At 37.0% G+C, this 14,712-nt stretch overlaps 2 protein-coding genes across 3 annotated transcripts in view; both read left to right on the top strand.

Moving 5' to 3' along the window:
* LOC132097611 (Rieske domain-containing protein) overlaps positions 1 to 14,712 on the top strand; it is a 143,343-nt gene that overhangs the window by 34,085 nt on the left and 94,546 nt on the right. The gene's annotated exons all lie outside the window — the stretch shown is intronic.
* On the top strand, positions 2,124 to 6,826 carry lipg (lipase, endothelial). The gene is made up of 10 exons (XM_059503460.1): positions 2,124 to 2,358; positions 3,597 to 3,781; positions 3,995 to 4,174; positions 4,595 to 4,703; positions 4,820 to 5,044; positions 5,126 to 5,368; positions 5,454 to 5,574; positions 5,682 to 5,906; positions 6,022 to 6,117; positions 6,207 to 6,826. Exons 1-10 carry the CDS (start codon positions 2,256 to 2,258, stop codon positions 6,217 to 6,219), a joined length of 1,500 nt encoding a protein of 499 aa, XP_059359443.1. The 5' UTR covers positions 2,124 to 2,255; the 3' UTR covers positions 6,220 to 6,826.

Below are 14,712 nucleotides of genomic sequence, written 5' to 3' on the forward strand. Positions count from 1 at the left end.
AGAAGTAACAGTGCCAAATAAACAAGACTTTAAAGACAGTGAAAAATGGAACAAATGAGTTTTGTAATTGTCTGCTATGCTGCGGTTGTCATTCTATGACCTAACTAACCCAAATATATTCTTACCTAACCCAGGGCAGACTGCAATATACTGCCCTGAAACAAATGTGTTGTGCCCAGATTCATGGTTGACACATTATGTAAGCTTAGCCACTGGATACCTGTGGCAGAAAATGCAAGATTTGATTAGACACTAAAAGTAAGTTAGGTCAGTGTTTTTGATTTCCAAATGTTCTTCTGTGACAGAGAAGGTGGCTGATGAATAATTTGTTTTTGTAAAGCTCTATAGCTCTTTATTATGCAAGCCTGGTCTTCTACGCAGACTTCATCAGGGTGTTTTCTAGAAGAAAATCCACTATGGAAGGAGGGGGCCAAGGTTTTTTCTATATGACCCACTTGCATTTCACCAACATCCAGTAGTCTGTAAGAAATTTATTGTTTTCTAAGACCTGTCCTATTGCTTACATTTTGTTTATTTAAATGGGGAGTCATCTCATTTATCACCAGTAAAATATGGAGTACCACAAGGATCTGTCCTAGGTCCTCTTCTATTTTCAATATACATGTTGCCCCTTGGTAATATTATTAGAAAATATGGGATTAGTTTCCACTGTTATGCTGATGATACTCAACTATATATCTCAACGAGACCAGATGAAACTTCTAAATTATCTAAGATAACAGAGTGTGTTAAAAATATAAGATTGGATGACCAATAATTAGACATTATCTGAGATATTAATCAAGAGATATTACTTATTGGACCAAAAAACAGTACACAGAATCTAGTAGACTACAGATTGCAACTAGATGGATGTACTGTTACTTCCTCTACAGTCAAAAATCTGGGTGTTATATTAGACAGCAACTTGTCTTTTGAAAACCTTATTTCCCATGTTACAAAAACAGCATTTTTCCATATTAGAAACATTGCCAAGCTACGAAATATGTTACCTGTTTCTGATGCAGAAAAGCTAGTTCATGCATTCGTGACCTCTAGACTGAACTATTGTAACGCACTTCTTGGTGGTTGTCCTGCATCTTCAATAAACAAGCTACAGGTAGTCCAAAATACAGCATATTACCCCAATTTTACAGTCTCTGCACTGGCTACCTAAGTTCCGTATAAGTAAAAAAAAAATAATAATAAGTGACGTGACATACAGCCAAGAATGGTGACCCATACTCAGAATTCGTGCTCTCCTTTTAACCCATCCAAAGTGCACACACACAGCAGTGAACACAAACACACACACACACACACCATGAACACACACCTGGAGCAGTGGGCAGCCATTTATGCTGCGGCGCCCCGGGGAGCAGCTGGGGGTTCAGTGCCTTGCTCAAGGGCACCTCAGTCATGGTATTGAGGGTGGAGAGAGCACTGTACATTCACCCGATTCGAATTTCTCTCTATATATATAACCTATTTTGTAGTTTTGCCAAAAAATCCAATGAACATGTATTTCCCAAGAGGAAAAGTAAAGAGAGAGCAACAATTATTGTAATGCACATTGACCTCATAGTATCCCATTTGAAAAGATTAAAAACAATTGGCTAATGCAGTGTTAATGTGGAAAACTTTAATTTGATAACATTTCATCTTCTCAAAATGATCTGTATTTTTATTAGGGGAATTTAGTTCCTGTTAAAATTTTTGAGTTAAAAAAGTACAAAAAAATAAATAAAGCAATAATTTATACAAAACCTAAGGAGTCCCGTCTTACTCTACATTGCAAAACAACATGTGAACAACAGTGACCCCAAAAGACCCATGTGTTCGCAACTTTAAAACATAGACACCCCGTGTTTATGTATTTGTAAACAAACACAGCCATGTGCACCGCTGCATGCGCGTTATCTTTAGGATGCTCTGTGGATCAGCGTGCTCGAGCGCGGGGAGCATAGGGTTAACAGCGTGAGAATTGTGCCAGTCTTCTACAACTCATTCAACATATACATGACACACCCCTTAGAACGTAGTTCCAGGGGCTTGACCAATTAGAAAGAAAGAATTTCGTCGTAGATATCTGCCGATGGTCAGATGACTGAAAAAAAATATTTTAAACTCTAATGAGCAACCTGATACAGGTTCATACATTGCCTGACACGTCGTGAAGGATTAACACGTACAACTTCCTCAGTAACTCCAGTTTGTCAAAAGAACAACGAAACTATTTTAAAGCCCTGAACATTATGGTAGAAATATCAATAAGAATTGCACTTTGCTTATGTTTTATCCTGTGCCATTCATTCAGTGCCTTAGCCGCTGCACCCGACGAGAACACGCTACTGAAAGGTAAAAAAATTGTCTTTAGTTTGGTAACTAATTGCTGTTTAATGTTTTTCAATGAAGCGAGTAACTTACTTTAGTGGACAAAATCCCTAAATGATTTATATTTTTACTAATTTCTGTTAACAGTCGTTCCTTTCACGGACAATGGCTAACAATAACTCTGATTTCATTCAAACTGTGAGAAACACGTTAAGTCTCGCATTCTCACGTTCTGACTACGACTAACGACGTGAATGAACCTGTCAAAGAAAAAACTCAAATTAGTCACTTGAAAGTTCAAATGTCCGCTTTCTTGACGTGTCTGGGACTCGCAAAAAACCGGACAATCCACTTTGTCTCGGATGTGCCTTTTAAACTAAAGTTACCGCCCAGAGAAGTCCACGTTTTATCACTGATCTGGACTGCCGCGTTGTCGACCGCAGTGACTTTGTGGTGACTTTTGAACGACTTTTTGACGTTCGAGGAAATTAAAAATAAACGTTTTTTTTTATACCTGACAGTACTGTTAAAGAATTGGTTAAAACGTTTATTATTCTGTTTTTAGCTCAATTTGATATAATATTCACACATTTATTCCTAATTAGTTTAGAAATCTAAATCTTAATGTGAAATATGCCCGTTTACACATTAATTTTCATTAATCATTAATTTAATTAATCAAATATATATTTTCCATCACCCGTCGCGTGATGTAGGTGAAACATAAACCGCATACATTTTAATCGAAAACAATCTAAATGTAAATAAACTATGGAGAAGATACATAACACAACTCTAAAACATAAGGCCGTGTCTGTATGCATTAATCCTGTATAAATACTTTTTACAAAGACCTAAACGTTTTTAGGATGGTTTTTATTTGATTTCTCCTTCTCTGATTGGTTAAACTCATGGAGTTGCCTGCTACCAAGTTTTTCCTTACTTGGGTTGAAAAGTCGCAGGTTTCTTCCACTTGAAAGTGTGCAGACTGTTTGTAAACTCAAATTAAGACTGTTTGGCATTCCTGAAAGGTTTAACTGGTTCATTAGAAAAAGCGTTCTGCATCTTTCCCCCTCCACAGTAGCTTGATTGTTCAAGCTAGTCATTAAAACGAGATGTTGTCACACGGCTAACAATGAATAAACTAAACACCTTATGAAACCGTTAAGCACATTGGAATGCCTCAAGCACCCAGTCTTGCCAATATTATGTAGAGTTTAGGATTTACATGAACATATTCATGGTTTTGCTATTTATTCAAGATGATGCCGAGGACAGCTTCTCAATGGATCCAAGCCTACTTCATGACCGAATCAAGTACAACATGCGAAAGTCTTTGGATCTTGATGACGACGGCTGTTACCTCGAACCTGGGAAAAAGGATAGCATTGAGGAGTGTGGCTTCGATGCCTCAGTCAAGACTATTCTGATTATCCACGGATGGACGGTGAGATATTCCAGATGATCACAGACTTTGAAGCTTCAGAAGGTTCCTCATATTTAATCTTTGATGAATTGCTGGAAGTTATCCAGAAATAATGTTACAAAACTGAAATGTTCTTTCTTCACTTCTCCGATGTGAAGCAAATATTAGGCTTTCACACATGATTGCTGGAACTTTGCTGGTTGGGTTTGGTAAAAGGTGTGGTATCTTTCACAGATGAGTGGGATGTTTGAGAGCTGGATGCAAAAGCTGGTGTCTGCTGTTCAGAGACGAGAGTCGGAGGCAAATGTGGTGGTGGTCGACTGGCTGGGCCTGGCCCACCAGCTCTACCCCGATGCCGTTAACCATACCCACCGGGTTGGGCAGAGCATTGCAGCCCTTTTGGACTGGCTCCAGGTACGTCTACATTATGCATCCCACTGAGTGTGTTTGTTTCTCTTTGTGGGTGTTTGAGAGAACTGGCAACCGTGAAAACTCTGCTTGTGGCCTCGGACATTGGGTCTTTGTTGGCGTTATTCATCTTTTCTCAGTACAGCAGATGTCCTGGCGAAGTACAATTAGTTTTTTTCGTTGTTTGAGATGTCAGGATTTTGCCCAAGCCACTGTGGGTATTCTCATGGAACAATAAAGATTCATGCATCGTAGCTGGGTTCCTTAGACCCTGAAGGTCTTTTTATACAGGAAAGAATCAAGCCATGTAAATAAGCAGCTGAGCATATCAGCCCCCCACTTTCGCACAAGGATGCCCCAGCTGGCACTGAGCATGTTACAGCAACAATGTGACCTCATAATCTAATGCGTATCTGTTTTTGATAGGAAGAAGTGCAGCTACAACTTGAGGATGTGCATATGATTGGATACAGTCTTGGTGCTCATGTTGCTGGATATGCTGGAACTTTTGTAAGAGGAATTGGACGTATAACAGGTGAGATTTTAGATTTATGATGGACACTTTGGTTATTGGAACGAAGCAAAAAAGAAATCGCTCCGTCTTTTTGCACACATGAAGACCAACTCCAAACATATGTTCTTTTTGAATAGGTTTAGACCCAGCTGGCCCCATGTTCGAGGGGGCAGAGTCCCACAAGAGGCTTTCTCCAGATGATGCGGACTTTGTCGACGTCCTGCACACATACACACGGGGAGCTTTGGGCGTCAGTATTGGGATCCAGGAACCTATTGGGCACATTGATATTTATCCCAATGGTGGGGATGTACAGCCAGGTTGTTCCTTAGGAGATGTGCTGTCCACTGCTGCTGCAGGAAGTGAGTGCTTCAATTTTGTTTTTATTGTTTAACCAAATTCCAACTCTTCCATTTTACCATATCTTTCATGTCACCACACAGACTTTGTGGAAGTCATGAAGTGTGAACATGAGCGGGCAGTGCATCTCTTCGTGGACTCCCTCATGAACAAGGACCACGTGAGCTACGCTTTTCAATGTACCGGCCCTGATCGCTTCAAGAAGGGGATTTGCTTGAGCTGCAGGAAGAACCGCTGCAACAGCATCGGCTACAACGCCAAGAAAATTCGCATGAGGAGAAACAGCAAAATGTACCTGAAGACTCGCGCAGACACACCTTTTGGAGGCAAGTAATCCTAGCGTCTTGTTTCGGAGTCACAAGCTGTCACGAGCAGTCACTAAAATGTGGTTGTTTGCTCAATCTTCTCCAGGTTTCCACTATCAGATGAAGATGCATGTTTTTGACAGGAAGAGCGCAGATGATGCAGATCCTACATTCTACATCAAACTACACGGATCCCATAATGATACTGATAACCTCAGTGTAGAGATGTAAGCACCTCATGATTAAGAGTTCCAGTATATTCTCTCGTTTACTGCTAAATTTCATTTTGTATAGGTCCTTTAGAAGACCTAACCTGGCTTCTCTGTTTACACAGTGCTGATGGAGTTGGTCTAAACCTCACAAACACATTTCTCGTCTTCACGGAAGAGGACATTGGGGATCTGCTGAAGATTTCTCTTCGCTGGGAAGGCCCTTCTGATTCCTGGTCATCTGTGTTGAAACACCTCAAGTCATCATTCTGGTCATGGTCCAGTTCACAGAACAAAAAAGTTCTAGAGGTTCGGAGGATCAGAGTCAAGGCAGGAGAAACGCAGAAGAAGTAAGTGCTGTCTTGGCACTTATTGGTTGTGAATGGACTCCTTTTATTTCTTTATTTATTTCATTTTATTTTTAATTTCATTAACTGATTGTTAATGTCGCTATTAAATTCACAGGTTTACCTTCTGTGCTGAAAAGACGGCGATATCTCCTGGGCAAGAAATTACATTTCTTAAATGCCGTGATGGCTGGGAAGTCAAACCTAGAAAACGGTATGTATGTGTCTACTATCTACTATTATACATTTGATCTATTGTGCTGTTCATTTAATTTATTTGCCTTTTTTTTTTTTTATTTGCAGATTGCATTACTGAGTGGAAGCACTGTTACCCAGGGACCCAAGGTGGTGAAGGGCCTGAGCACTTTTCTCTGTTTTGGTACACATTTGATGGGATAATGCACCATATTTGTTTGGATGGGTAGAACACAACTTGTGCTGCTTGGATGGGTAATGACGACTGGTTACTGGACTTGCTCAGGGCATTTTTCTCTACCGTTGGGAAGTTCTGAATCGTATGAGATTCTTTTGATACTCTTTGTATGTTTTCTACTGTTGCGCTCAATGTATTTTTTTTGTGGATCTCAGACTTTTTCTTAACAACGCAATACTTGTCATATATATTTTTGTACGTTTTAATTTATGAAGGAAAAAAAGCACTGTAAAACCAAGCTTATTTATCAACCTAATACACACCTTGTACCAAGGCATAAATTATCTCCCAAGTTACCTGGTGACCACTTTTTTAGGCTTGTATGTGTCTGTGGATTTCAACAGGAAGAAGGTTTTTATGTGAATTCACAGTATTATTTAAGGTCAGAAGAATGGAGAGAAGCGCTCTATTTGTCTTCATAAATGACAAATTTTGTGCCTTGTTCTGTACATGTTTTATGTATATAATGTGTATATAAAAATAATTTGTAATAAAATTACTTTGGATTCCACTCTGTCATGATGCATTTTATGAACAAATCTGTTTCTGACTTTGAGAAAAGATTGTGTTGTATTAAAACAATTAATTTTGAGTAGTTGAATGCTGATTATTACAACTTCAGCTGATTTGTATTTGTGTAACTTGAGTAGGTTCCATTGTTTTACTTGCTTCAGGAAGAGTTTTTCAAAGGAAATGATAGTGAGACGTGTCTTAGCAACTTAAATCGTAAATCATTTCATGTCATTCCAAACCGGTATGACTGACTTTCTTCTGTGGAACACAAAAGGATACATTAAGGCTTTGCTAGTTACTCTTTGCAGCAATGATTATGGACTGACGCTTTCATAAAGATGCACACGCATCATAAAAGTATCAAGCATGGTTAAAATTCACTTTTTCTCTATATTCAAAGGGTGCATCTAAAACTGCATAGCAGATGAAAATGGACACAGTAGGATACTCTTAATTATCCCATGAAGCAACTGAAAAGAAGTTGTACACTTGACAAATGTAGTGCATCTGCAATCTATTCGCACTGTACAGAACATATTTAATTTTTTTTCTTTTTTTAACAGTCACTTAGTAGTTATTTATTCAAAACTACTCAAGCGATTTTGGGTGTAGCCAAAGTCTTTTGTGGACGGGGAGGCAAGCCTGAAACAAATCACTCACCTGTTTGCATGTGCCGTTTCAGAAATGTTTTCAAAACGTGCTTTTACCTGACCCTGTATAGTTCTGGTGACAAACCTCTTAAGAATGTTGCAATCTTTCCAGAACATGTGTCAATTTCTAGTGTAAAGGGAAAGAGTTGCCAAACTGAATGAGATGATAAGAGACAGGAAATAGCTGTTATCTGACAGTGGTTTCAGTGGATTACTACAATATAGGAACATTATCACTAATGCATCTCTTATAAAAAAAACAAGTGTGGTTTAAATTGTATCATTGTATGCTATGGATATTCCTATGCTAATTATTTCTAATTCATTTAATAATTTTCAGGGACATCTGACACACTGTTTGCACGTTTATTATCATTATCATCATGTTAAAAGTATAATAATTATCTGAAATAGCTTTGCTGTCTAAGAAAAAAATAGAATCTAGAGAAAAAAATATAACAAATGATATAAATTATTGATAAAAAAAAAATAGAAGACATTCTTGACCTCACATTTTAGCATTTCTATCAAAATTTCAAATATTAAACGACATCAAACCATTATTTAAAATCAGTCAAAATTTATAAATCTCATCAATAACTTATAGTCATAAATCACCATGCTAAAATAGTTTGTTTAACATTAAGGGCTGATCCCTGCCTTGCCCTCATAGTGTATCTGCGAATCCCTTTTTATTATTAACAAACATATATAGCCTACATGTAGTTGATTTTACATATTATCTTTTTCTTAATCAGTTAGCATTAAAAGCAAATTGCCACATGGTCTGTCTCATAAATGTGTTTACACACATAAATGGACCCAGTCAGGTGACTCCCCCCATGCATGCCTACATACAGTATCTTGTATGTTGGCAAACACACAACTCACTATGACTCATAGTGCACATGCCATAAATGTCAGAACAATGTCAAACAATTTCCAGCACCCTTAAAGCTTGAACTTCCTATTGAAATTGTTAGCGGTGCTCTTGTGAACCTTTGATGACAGACTCTGAACCGTGCAGAATGTTCCATTCAACCTTCTGCGAATCAATTGATACGTCATGCAGCAGGCTGTTGTGCAAACATAGCCAGAGAAGATGTTGTTCAGCTGTGTGCGGCAGAACTGATCTGCCAAGAATATCAGCCAAGTGGAAACACCTGTTCTCATTGCTGTTCAAACCCGTAAATGTGCATGCAATACTGACTGGTTGTAATGCTACTCGGGTAACTATTAAGACACAATGCACTCAACTTAATATAGGTGGGTGCCGAGCAATGTATGAAGTAAATAATTAATAATTATTCTTTGTGTATAGTCTATAAATAATTATTGTTTGTGCTGTATGACCTACCTACATCATAAATATATATTTCTCTATCTATCTGTCTCTAAGTTTTTATTTATTTATTATTAGTATTTTGTACAGTGGCCCCAAAATATGTTTTCGGAAAGTCCAAAAATTTGAATGAATCAGAAAATGAATTAACTACAATCATTTAATGAATCAGAAAGAATCAAGACAGACATTACAGTGCCAAGTGAAATTTCCACCGCGGACGTTTCACATACAGTAGCACAATATTTGTTAAGGTGATAGGACAAAGGAAGTGGCTATTATCTGACAGTTGTTTCACCTTTCTGATAAGAATGATGCATGAATTGTATCTCCACATGATTTGCATGCCATAATTTATTTAAAGCTATATCTTTTCCAGTGCTTTAATTTTACTTAATTTTATTTAGCTACATTTTTATTAAAAGAAAAATAAATAAACAAACAAATAAATAAGTTGATTTAAATGTAGTCATTATATCCATTACAGTGTCTAAACAGATCATAAGACTGGCCTAGAAAATAATGTTAGGAAATGTTGGATAACAGATGACGAAATTAACCCATTGTTGAGCTTTAGTCCTCTCTGTTGAAACACTGACTGGAAAAGAAAATATAGTGCTTCTGGAGAAATCTATTATTTTCTAGAAGGGGCTGAACTTTCACCACTTCTCTATCATTATGTTTTCATTGGCAGTCACTTTATTATTAAATGTATTTTTTCAATCGCTAACGTCCATAGTCGCATTTTCAAACCTCTAAACACAATTAGCACAACATTGGTCTGTTGTGAATCTGACCATACTATTAATATAATTCATGTTGTTTTCACACAATATTCAGTCAATTTACACGTTTCTCATGCTTACATTTTCTACCCCAAAATCATTAAGTTTTTTTTTTTCTTTTTTTTTTTTTTTTACAAATGCTTAAACACAGCATGTCAGAAATGAAGACCTAATGTTCCAAACTTTAAATATATTGTAAAACCTCTACTTCTGCAACAACAGTGGCTTAAAAGAGCAGTTAAGAATTATTTGAATTACTGATAATTGAGAAATAGCTGATAACAATCTTAATGTAAACTTTCCAAGTCTTTCCATTACATGGCCATGCACAAATAAAAAGGCACTCTCCGGATTGGTTTTGTTCAAAACAATATAGAACAACACAGAGAAGCTGAAAAAGACAGAAAATGTCTGGAGGATGGAGAGTTGGACAAGGGAGAGGAATAGTTGGGCGAGGAAAAGGACTGGTTGGACCAAGAAGAGGATAGGTTAACTACAGTAGGGAGAGGAGTAGTTGGACCAGGACTGTCTGGTTTAAATCAGACATCAAGAGACTAAAGCGGAGAGTCAGGACTGCTGAGAAAGTTATTGGTTCCCCCTACCCAACCACCAAGGTTCTTTACACTTCCAGAGTGAGGAAAAGGGTTAAGAAAGTTCATTTGTGAACTGCACACCTATAAATAACATATCTGTCCATTCATTTAAACAATAACATGTTTTTTTTCCCTCTATATTTCTACTTCTGTATATAGTGCATTATTTAATTTTCTGCTTTTATTATATAAGTGTTATATTACAGTAGTGTTGCTGTGTATAATTCCTGTGTATGTCTGCACTATCATGTATGTTTGCACTATGTCCTTATTTTCTTCTGCACTGGAAGCTTCTGTCGTCATGTCAAATTCCTTGTGTGTGTGTGCGTGTGTGTAAACATACTTGGTAATAAAGGTCTTTCTGAGTTTTTGACAAGGGAGAAGGAGAGGTAGAGGGCAAAAGGCAAAGGTTTTTTTTATTCTTTTTTTTATGATCACTGACAGCAATTTTATTTTGCCAATAAAGCCTTTACTGCAGCAATTCTGTCACTTTTCTTTTATATTCCATAAAGTACTGATGACTCCTTTACTATGCTGTATACACATCTAAAATGAATCCACACATTCACACACACAAAAATAAACTAGCTGGCTTATTATTATTTAAATGTATCGCATATTGCGATATTGCGATGTATCCCCAGTTGCAGAGTCGTGTGTTTGTATTGATTAAGTGCTTTGTTGCTGAGGTGTTTTTCCTGTTCTTACACTGTACTCCTAATAGGAGCATAGTCTGGGTGTTGTTGTTTTTCTCCTCACTTTCCTAATGTTATGCTGTATTTCATCCCCAATTCCCTGTCTTCCTGTCCTGTCTATCCCCTTATCATATTGTATGTATGTATGTATGGACAGGTTGATGACTAATTTCGCTGGTACTTGTAACTAGTGACAATAAAGGGCTACTACTACTAATTGTATGTTCCATACAGGTCAAACTGAAACATGACAAGTAATGCAGTTTTTGTAATGCCAATAATTGTTATCATTTTGACTTATTAATTTTTGAGCTATATTGTTCTTATTGGATAGAAAACCAATGCCAGTGTTTTGACCGAACGACTCGATTTTGAATCAGATTTTCTTTGTTTTGATAGAGTTAGTATATTTAGAAAAAGATATTAAGAGTTTGTATTTAACAAAATGTGTTTTTGGCCAGAAATTGAACCGTTTGGTTTGTTTGATGCAGGTGTGTTGCCGTGTTAAGAGTTTAGAAAAAGTACTTTAAGTATTGGTAAAAAATGCTTGTTAGCAATGAAAAGTATTATTATTATTATTGTGAAAATAAAAAAAAAATGACCAGGTAAAAGTATGATCATGGCATCTTTTATATACACAATAGCCTACATTGTTAAAAAAAAATAGAAAAAATATAGAATGTGGGTGTGAACAAAACATGAATGTCAGTATGGCTATGAGAATTCTGTATGTAAATTCTTGGATCCTTTGTACGTGTAAACAAACTCTTTAAAAATTATTTAATAATGTTTTGAATAATTTCACAACTGCTCATAGGTTTGGGAGAAAGTTAAAGTATATGAAAATGACTTTTCTTGCAGAATGGAAATTTACTGAGCACAGCCAAGAGTTTCTTCAGTTTCTCATCCCAGTTCATTGAACCTGTGTGAGCGGTGGCAGTTGTTGAAACTGCAAGTCAAGTATTAACATGCAAACATCTGACTCCCGCATAAGCTGGGAATCTCAACTCCCCCATACATAACTAGTGAGGACGGTTTCTTTTTGGACCTTCTCACCCATGAGCTTAACCTTAGAACTTTCAGATGCTCAAGATTGATTATATTTTCCATCATGGAGTTAATTACAAAAGCCTTTAAGGATATTTTGTACATTTGATCTAGTTTTGGTCATCTGTATCTAATGCCATTTCTGTTAACACTCCTTTCCGTGATTGAGTCGTGCCAGATTAGGTCATTCTTTCTGTCTCTACAAACACTCTCATAGCACAAGCATCATTCTATGAGTTACACACATTCTATAAACAAAAACATAAACAAAAAGGTTATATGTTTTGATTGGATCTATTTGTTCTATTTGAAGCTGTTAACTGAGAATGTGTATACTACTAATATACGAAAGTTGGTATTTTGCTTGAGTAACAGCTAAATTATAAACAGCCTTTTATTAGGATAATAAACCTTTATAACTTGGTGGAAGAGTTATTTATTCCTTTAATTATCAGTTCAAGCTTAAAAAATTCTTGCAAGGTTCTCTCAATGTTGTGAACAAATGTTCTTCCAGGAACACTACGGTTTTTCTCAATTACTTAAACACACTTGTCTACACAGACATCACATTTACAAAACAGTTAACACACAGGCTGAAACTGGGATTCAGTTTCCAAATGACTCATTTTGTTGGCAAAATGCTCCAACGCTCACAAAATATTAAAAACATAAGCAAATACTTCCATCCAGCATGACAGCTTGTGGCCAAATTAATTTATTCTTTTAATCAGTCACTACACAACAAAATACAAAACACAGCTATCAATATGAAATGACACTACTCAAACTCAGAAGTGTTGAATAAATAAAAAAAAAATCCTTCAGCAATCCCTTTCTTTCCATGCCTCTGGCCTTTTTTATCTACACTTGCAAATAACAGGGCAGAAGTGGAATCTTTTGTAGAGGGACAGGACTGATTGCTGATTGAAGAGTTGTGCAAATGAGTTTCACGGTGCATTAGAGATTTATAATTAGGCAAGTACGTTCTATCAGTTGTGAATAGATGTTTTCCTTTTGTTCACAGTGAATCCAATAGAGTTTGGGGTCTTTCACTAATGAGATCTATGGTGACTGTTTTGACAAAGGGTGTTTTAAATGAAAAAGTGTTAAGGCATTTGCAAAAGAAGACTTCTGTTGTGCTAAGAATGTGATGATGAAGATCAAGTGGATGCTAGTTTCATTAAGTCTGTCTTAGCAAATAATAATAATAATAATAAAAATAATTACTAGATGTTTTGAGGGCTAAGACTATTGCACAGAGAAATATGTAATACATTTTGAGCAACATGACAATAGCAACTGATAATGTAGGAAACCACAGACAAGTGTGCAAAATAAGTTGCATGAATGTACCAAAGCAATCGCAACTTGTTCAAAAGAGTGAGAAACTGCTTTTATGAAGTGACTAGATGGTGTGGAGGTTGAACAAGAAGTATTGAGAAGTTTATTTCTGGTTTGAGAAATGCACTATAGCGACTGAGAAAAACTGTAAAATATGAGACACAAATGTTTCAGGAGTTTAGGACATGACTAGGACTCATGCTTAACTGTTTTATTTCCTATTTGGGTTTATGTATATAATTTATTTTTAAGATTACAGTTTTTCAACTGCTTACACACCAAATCTTTATTTGTCACACAATTTCTGAAACTCAAAGAGCAGAACCACACACCGAAATCTGCAAAACCATATCCTAATTGTTGGCCTTTGACTCAGTTTTCAATTTCATAAAACACTTTTTGCAAAACACAACACACAATTCTCTATGTAACACCTTCCCTTTTCAAACACAACCAATCAAAATGCCACACTAATTCATCAGTGCCTCACACTAACTCCTCACATGGACAAACACTCATTGCTTTACTTAACACCAACCAATCTTGGCTTTAGAATAGGCCTATAAATAGGCCAAAGGTCAAGTTCAAGTAAATCTATGAATACATTTATGTGGATGAGGTGGGTTTCAATCTCAGCAAAACCAGAAGAAGGGGGGAGAAATGTCATCAGACAAAGGGCCATTGTCAATGTCCCTGGACAACGTGGCGGAAACATTACAATGTGAGCTGCAATTACACAGAATGGTGTCCTGCACCATCACGCCAGACGAAGTGCAGTCAGGTCGAGACCCCGATGAGGATTATGAGAATGCAGTTGAGCTTCCCTGAGACGGTTTCTGAAAGATTGTGCAGAAATTCTTTGGTTATGAAAATCGATTGTTGCAGCAACTGTCCGGTAGGCTGGTCTCAGATGATCTTTGGAGGTGAAGATGCTGGATGTGAAGGTGCTGGGCTGGTGAGGTTACACGTCTGCAGTTGTGAGGCCGGTTGGATGTACTGCCAAATTCTCTGAAACAACTTTGGAGACGGCTTATGGTAGATAAATTAACATTCAATTCACGGGCAACAGCTCAGGTGGACATTCCTGCAGTCAGCATCCCAAATGCACGCTCCCTCAAAACTTGCGACATCTATGAAATTGTGCTGTGTGATAAAACTTCACGTTTTAAAGTAGCTTTTATTGTGACATGCTTAAGGCACACCTGTGCAATCATGCTGTCTAATCAGCATCTTGATATGCCACACCTGTGAGGTGGATGGATTATCTCAGCAAAGGAGAAGTGCTGACGCAACGAAGGCTATCCCAAACTGAAGTGTGCGGACTCCGAGATATATATATCTGTGTAGAAAAGACATTTGGGAGTAGCAATTTATTTTGAACTAGGAAAATTCTTGTTTTTTGTGTAGAAT

This window comes from Carassius carassius, chromosome 21 (genome assembly GCF_963082965.1).
Source record: "Carassius carassius chromosome 21, fCarCar2.1, whole genome shotgun sequence".
Taxonomy (NCBI): domain Eukaryota; kingdom Metazoa; phylum Chordata; class Actinopteri; order Cypriniformes; family Cyprinidae; genus Carassius; species Carassius carassius.

Coding starts and splice junctions, on each gene's coding strand:
- lipg (XM_059503460.1), top strand. CDS start 2,256: ATGGTAGAAATATCAATAAGAATTGCACTTTGCTTATGTTTTATCCTG. Junction 2,359..3,596: donor CGAGAACACGCTACTGAAAG/GTAAAAAAATTG, acceptor TATTTATTCAAG/ATGATGCCGAGGACAGCTTC. Junction 4,175..4,594: donor CCCTTTTGGACTGGCTCCAG/GTACGTCTACAT, acceptor TGTTTTTGATAG/GAAGAAGTGCAGCTACAACT.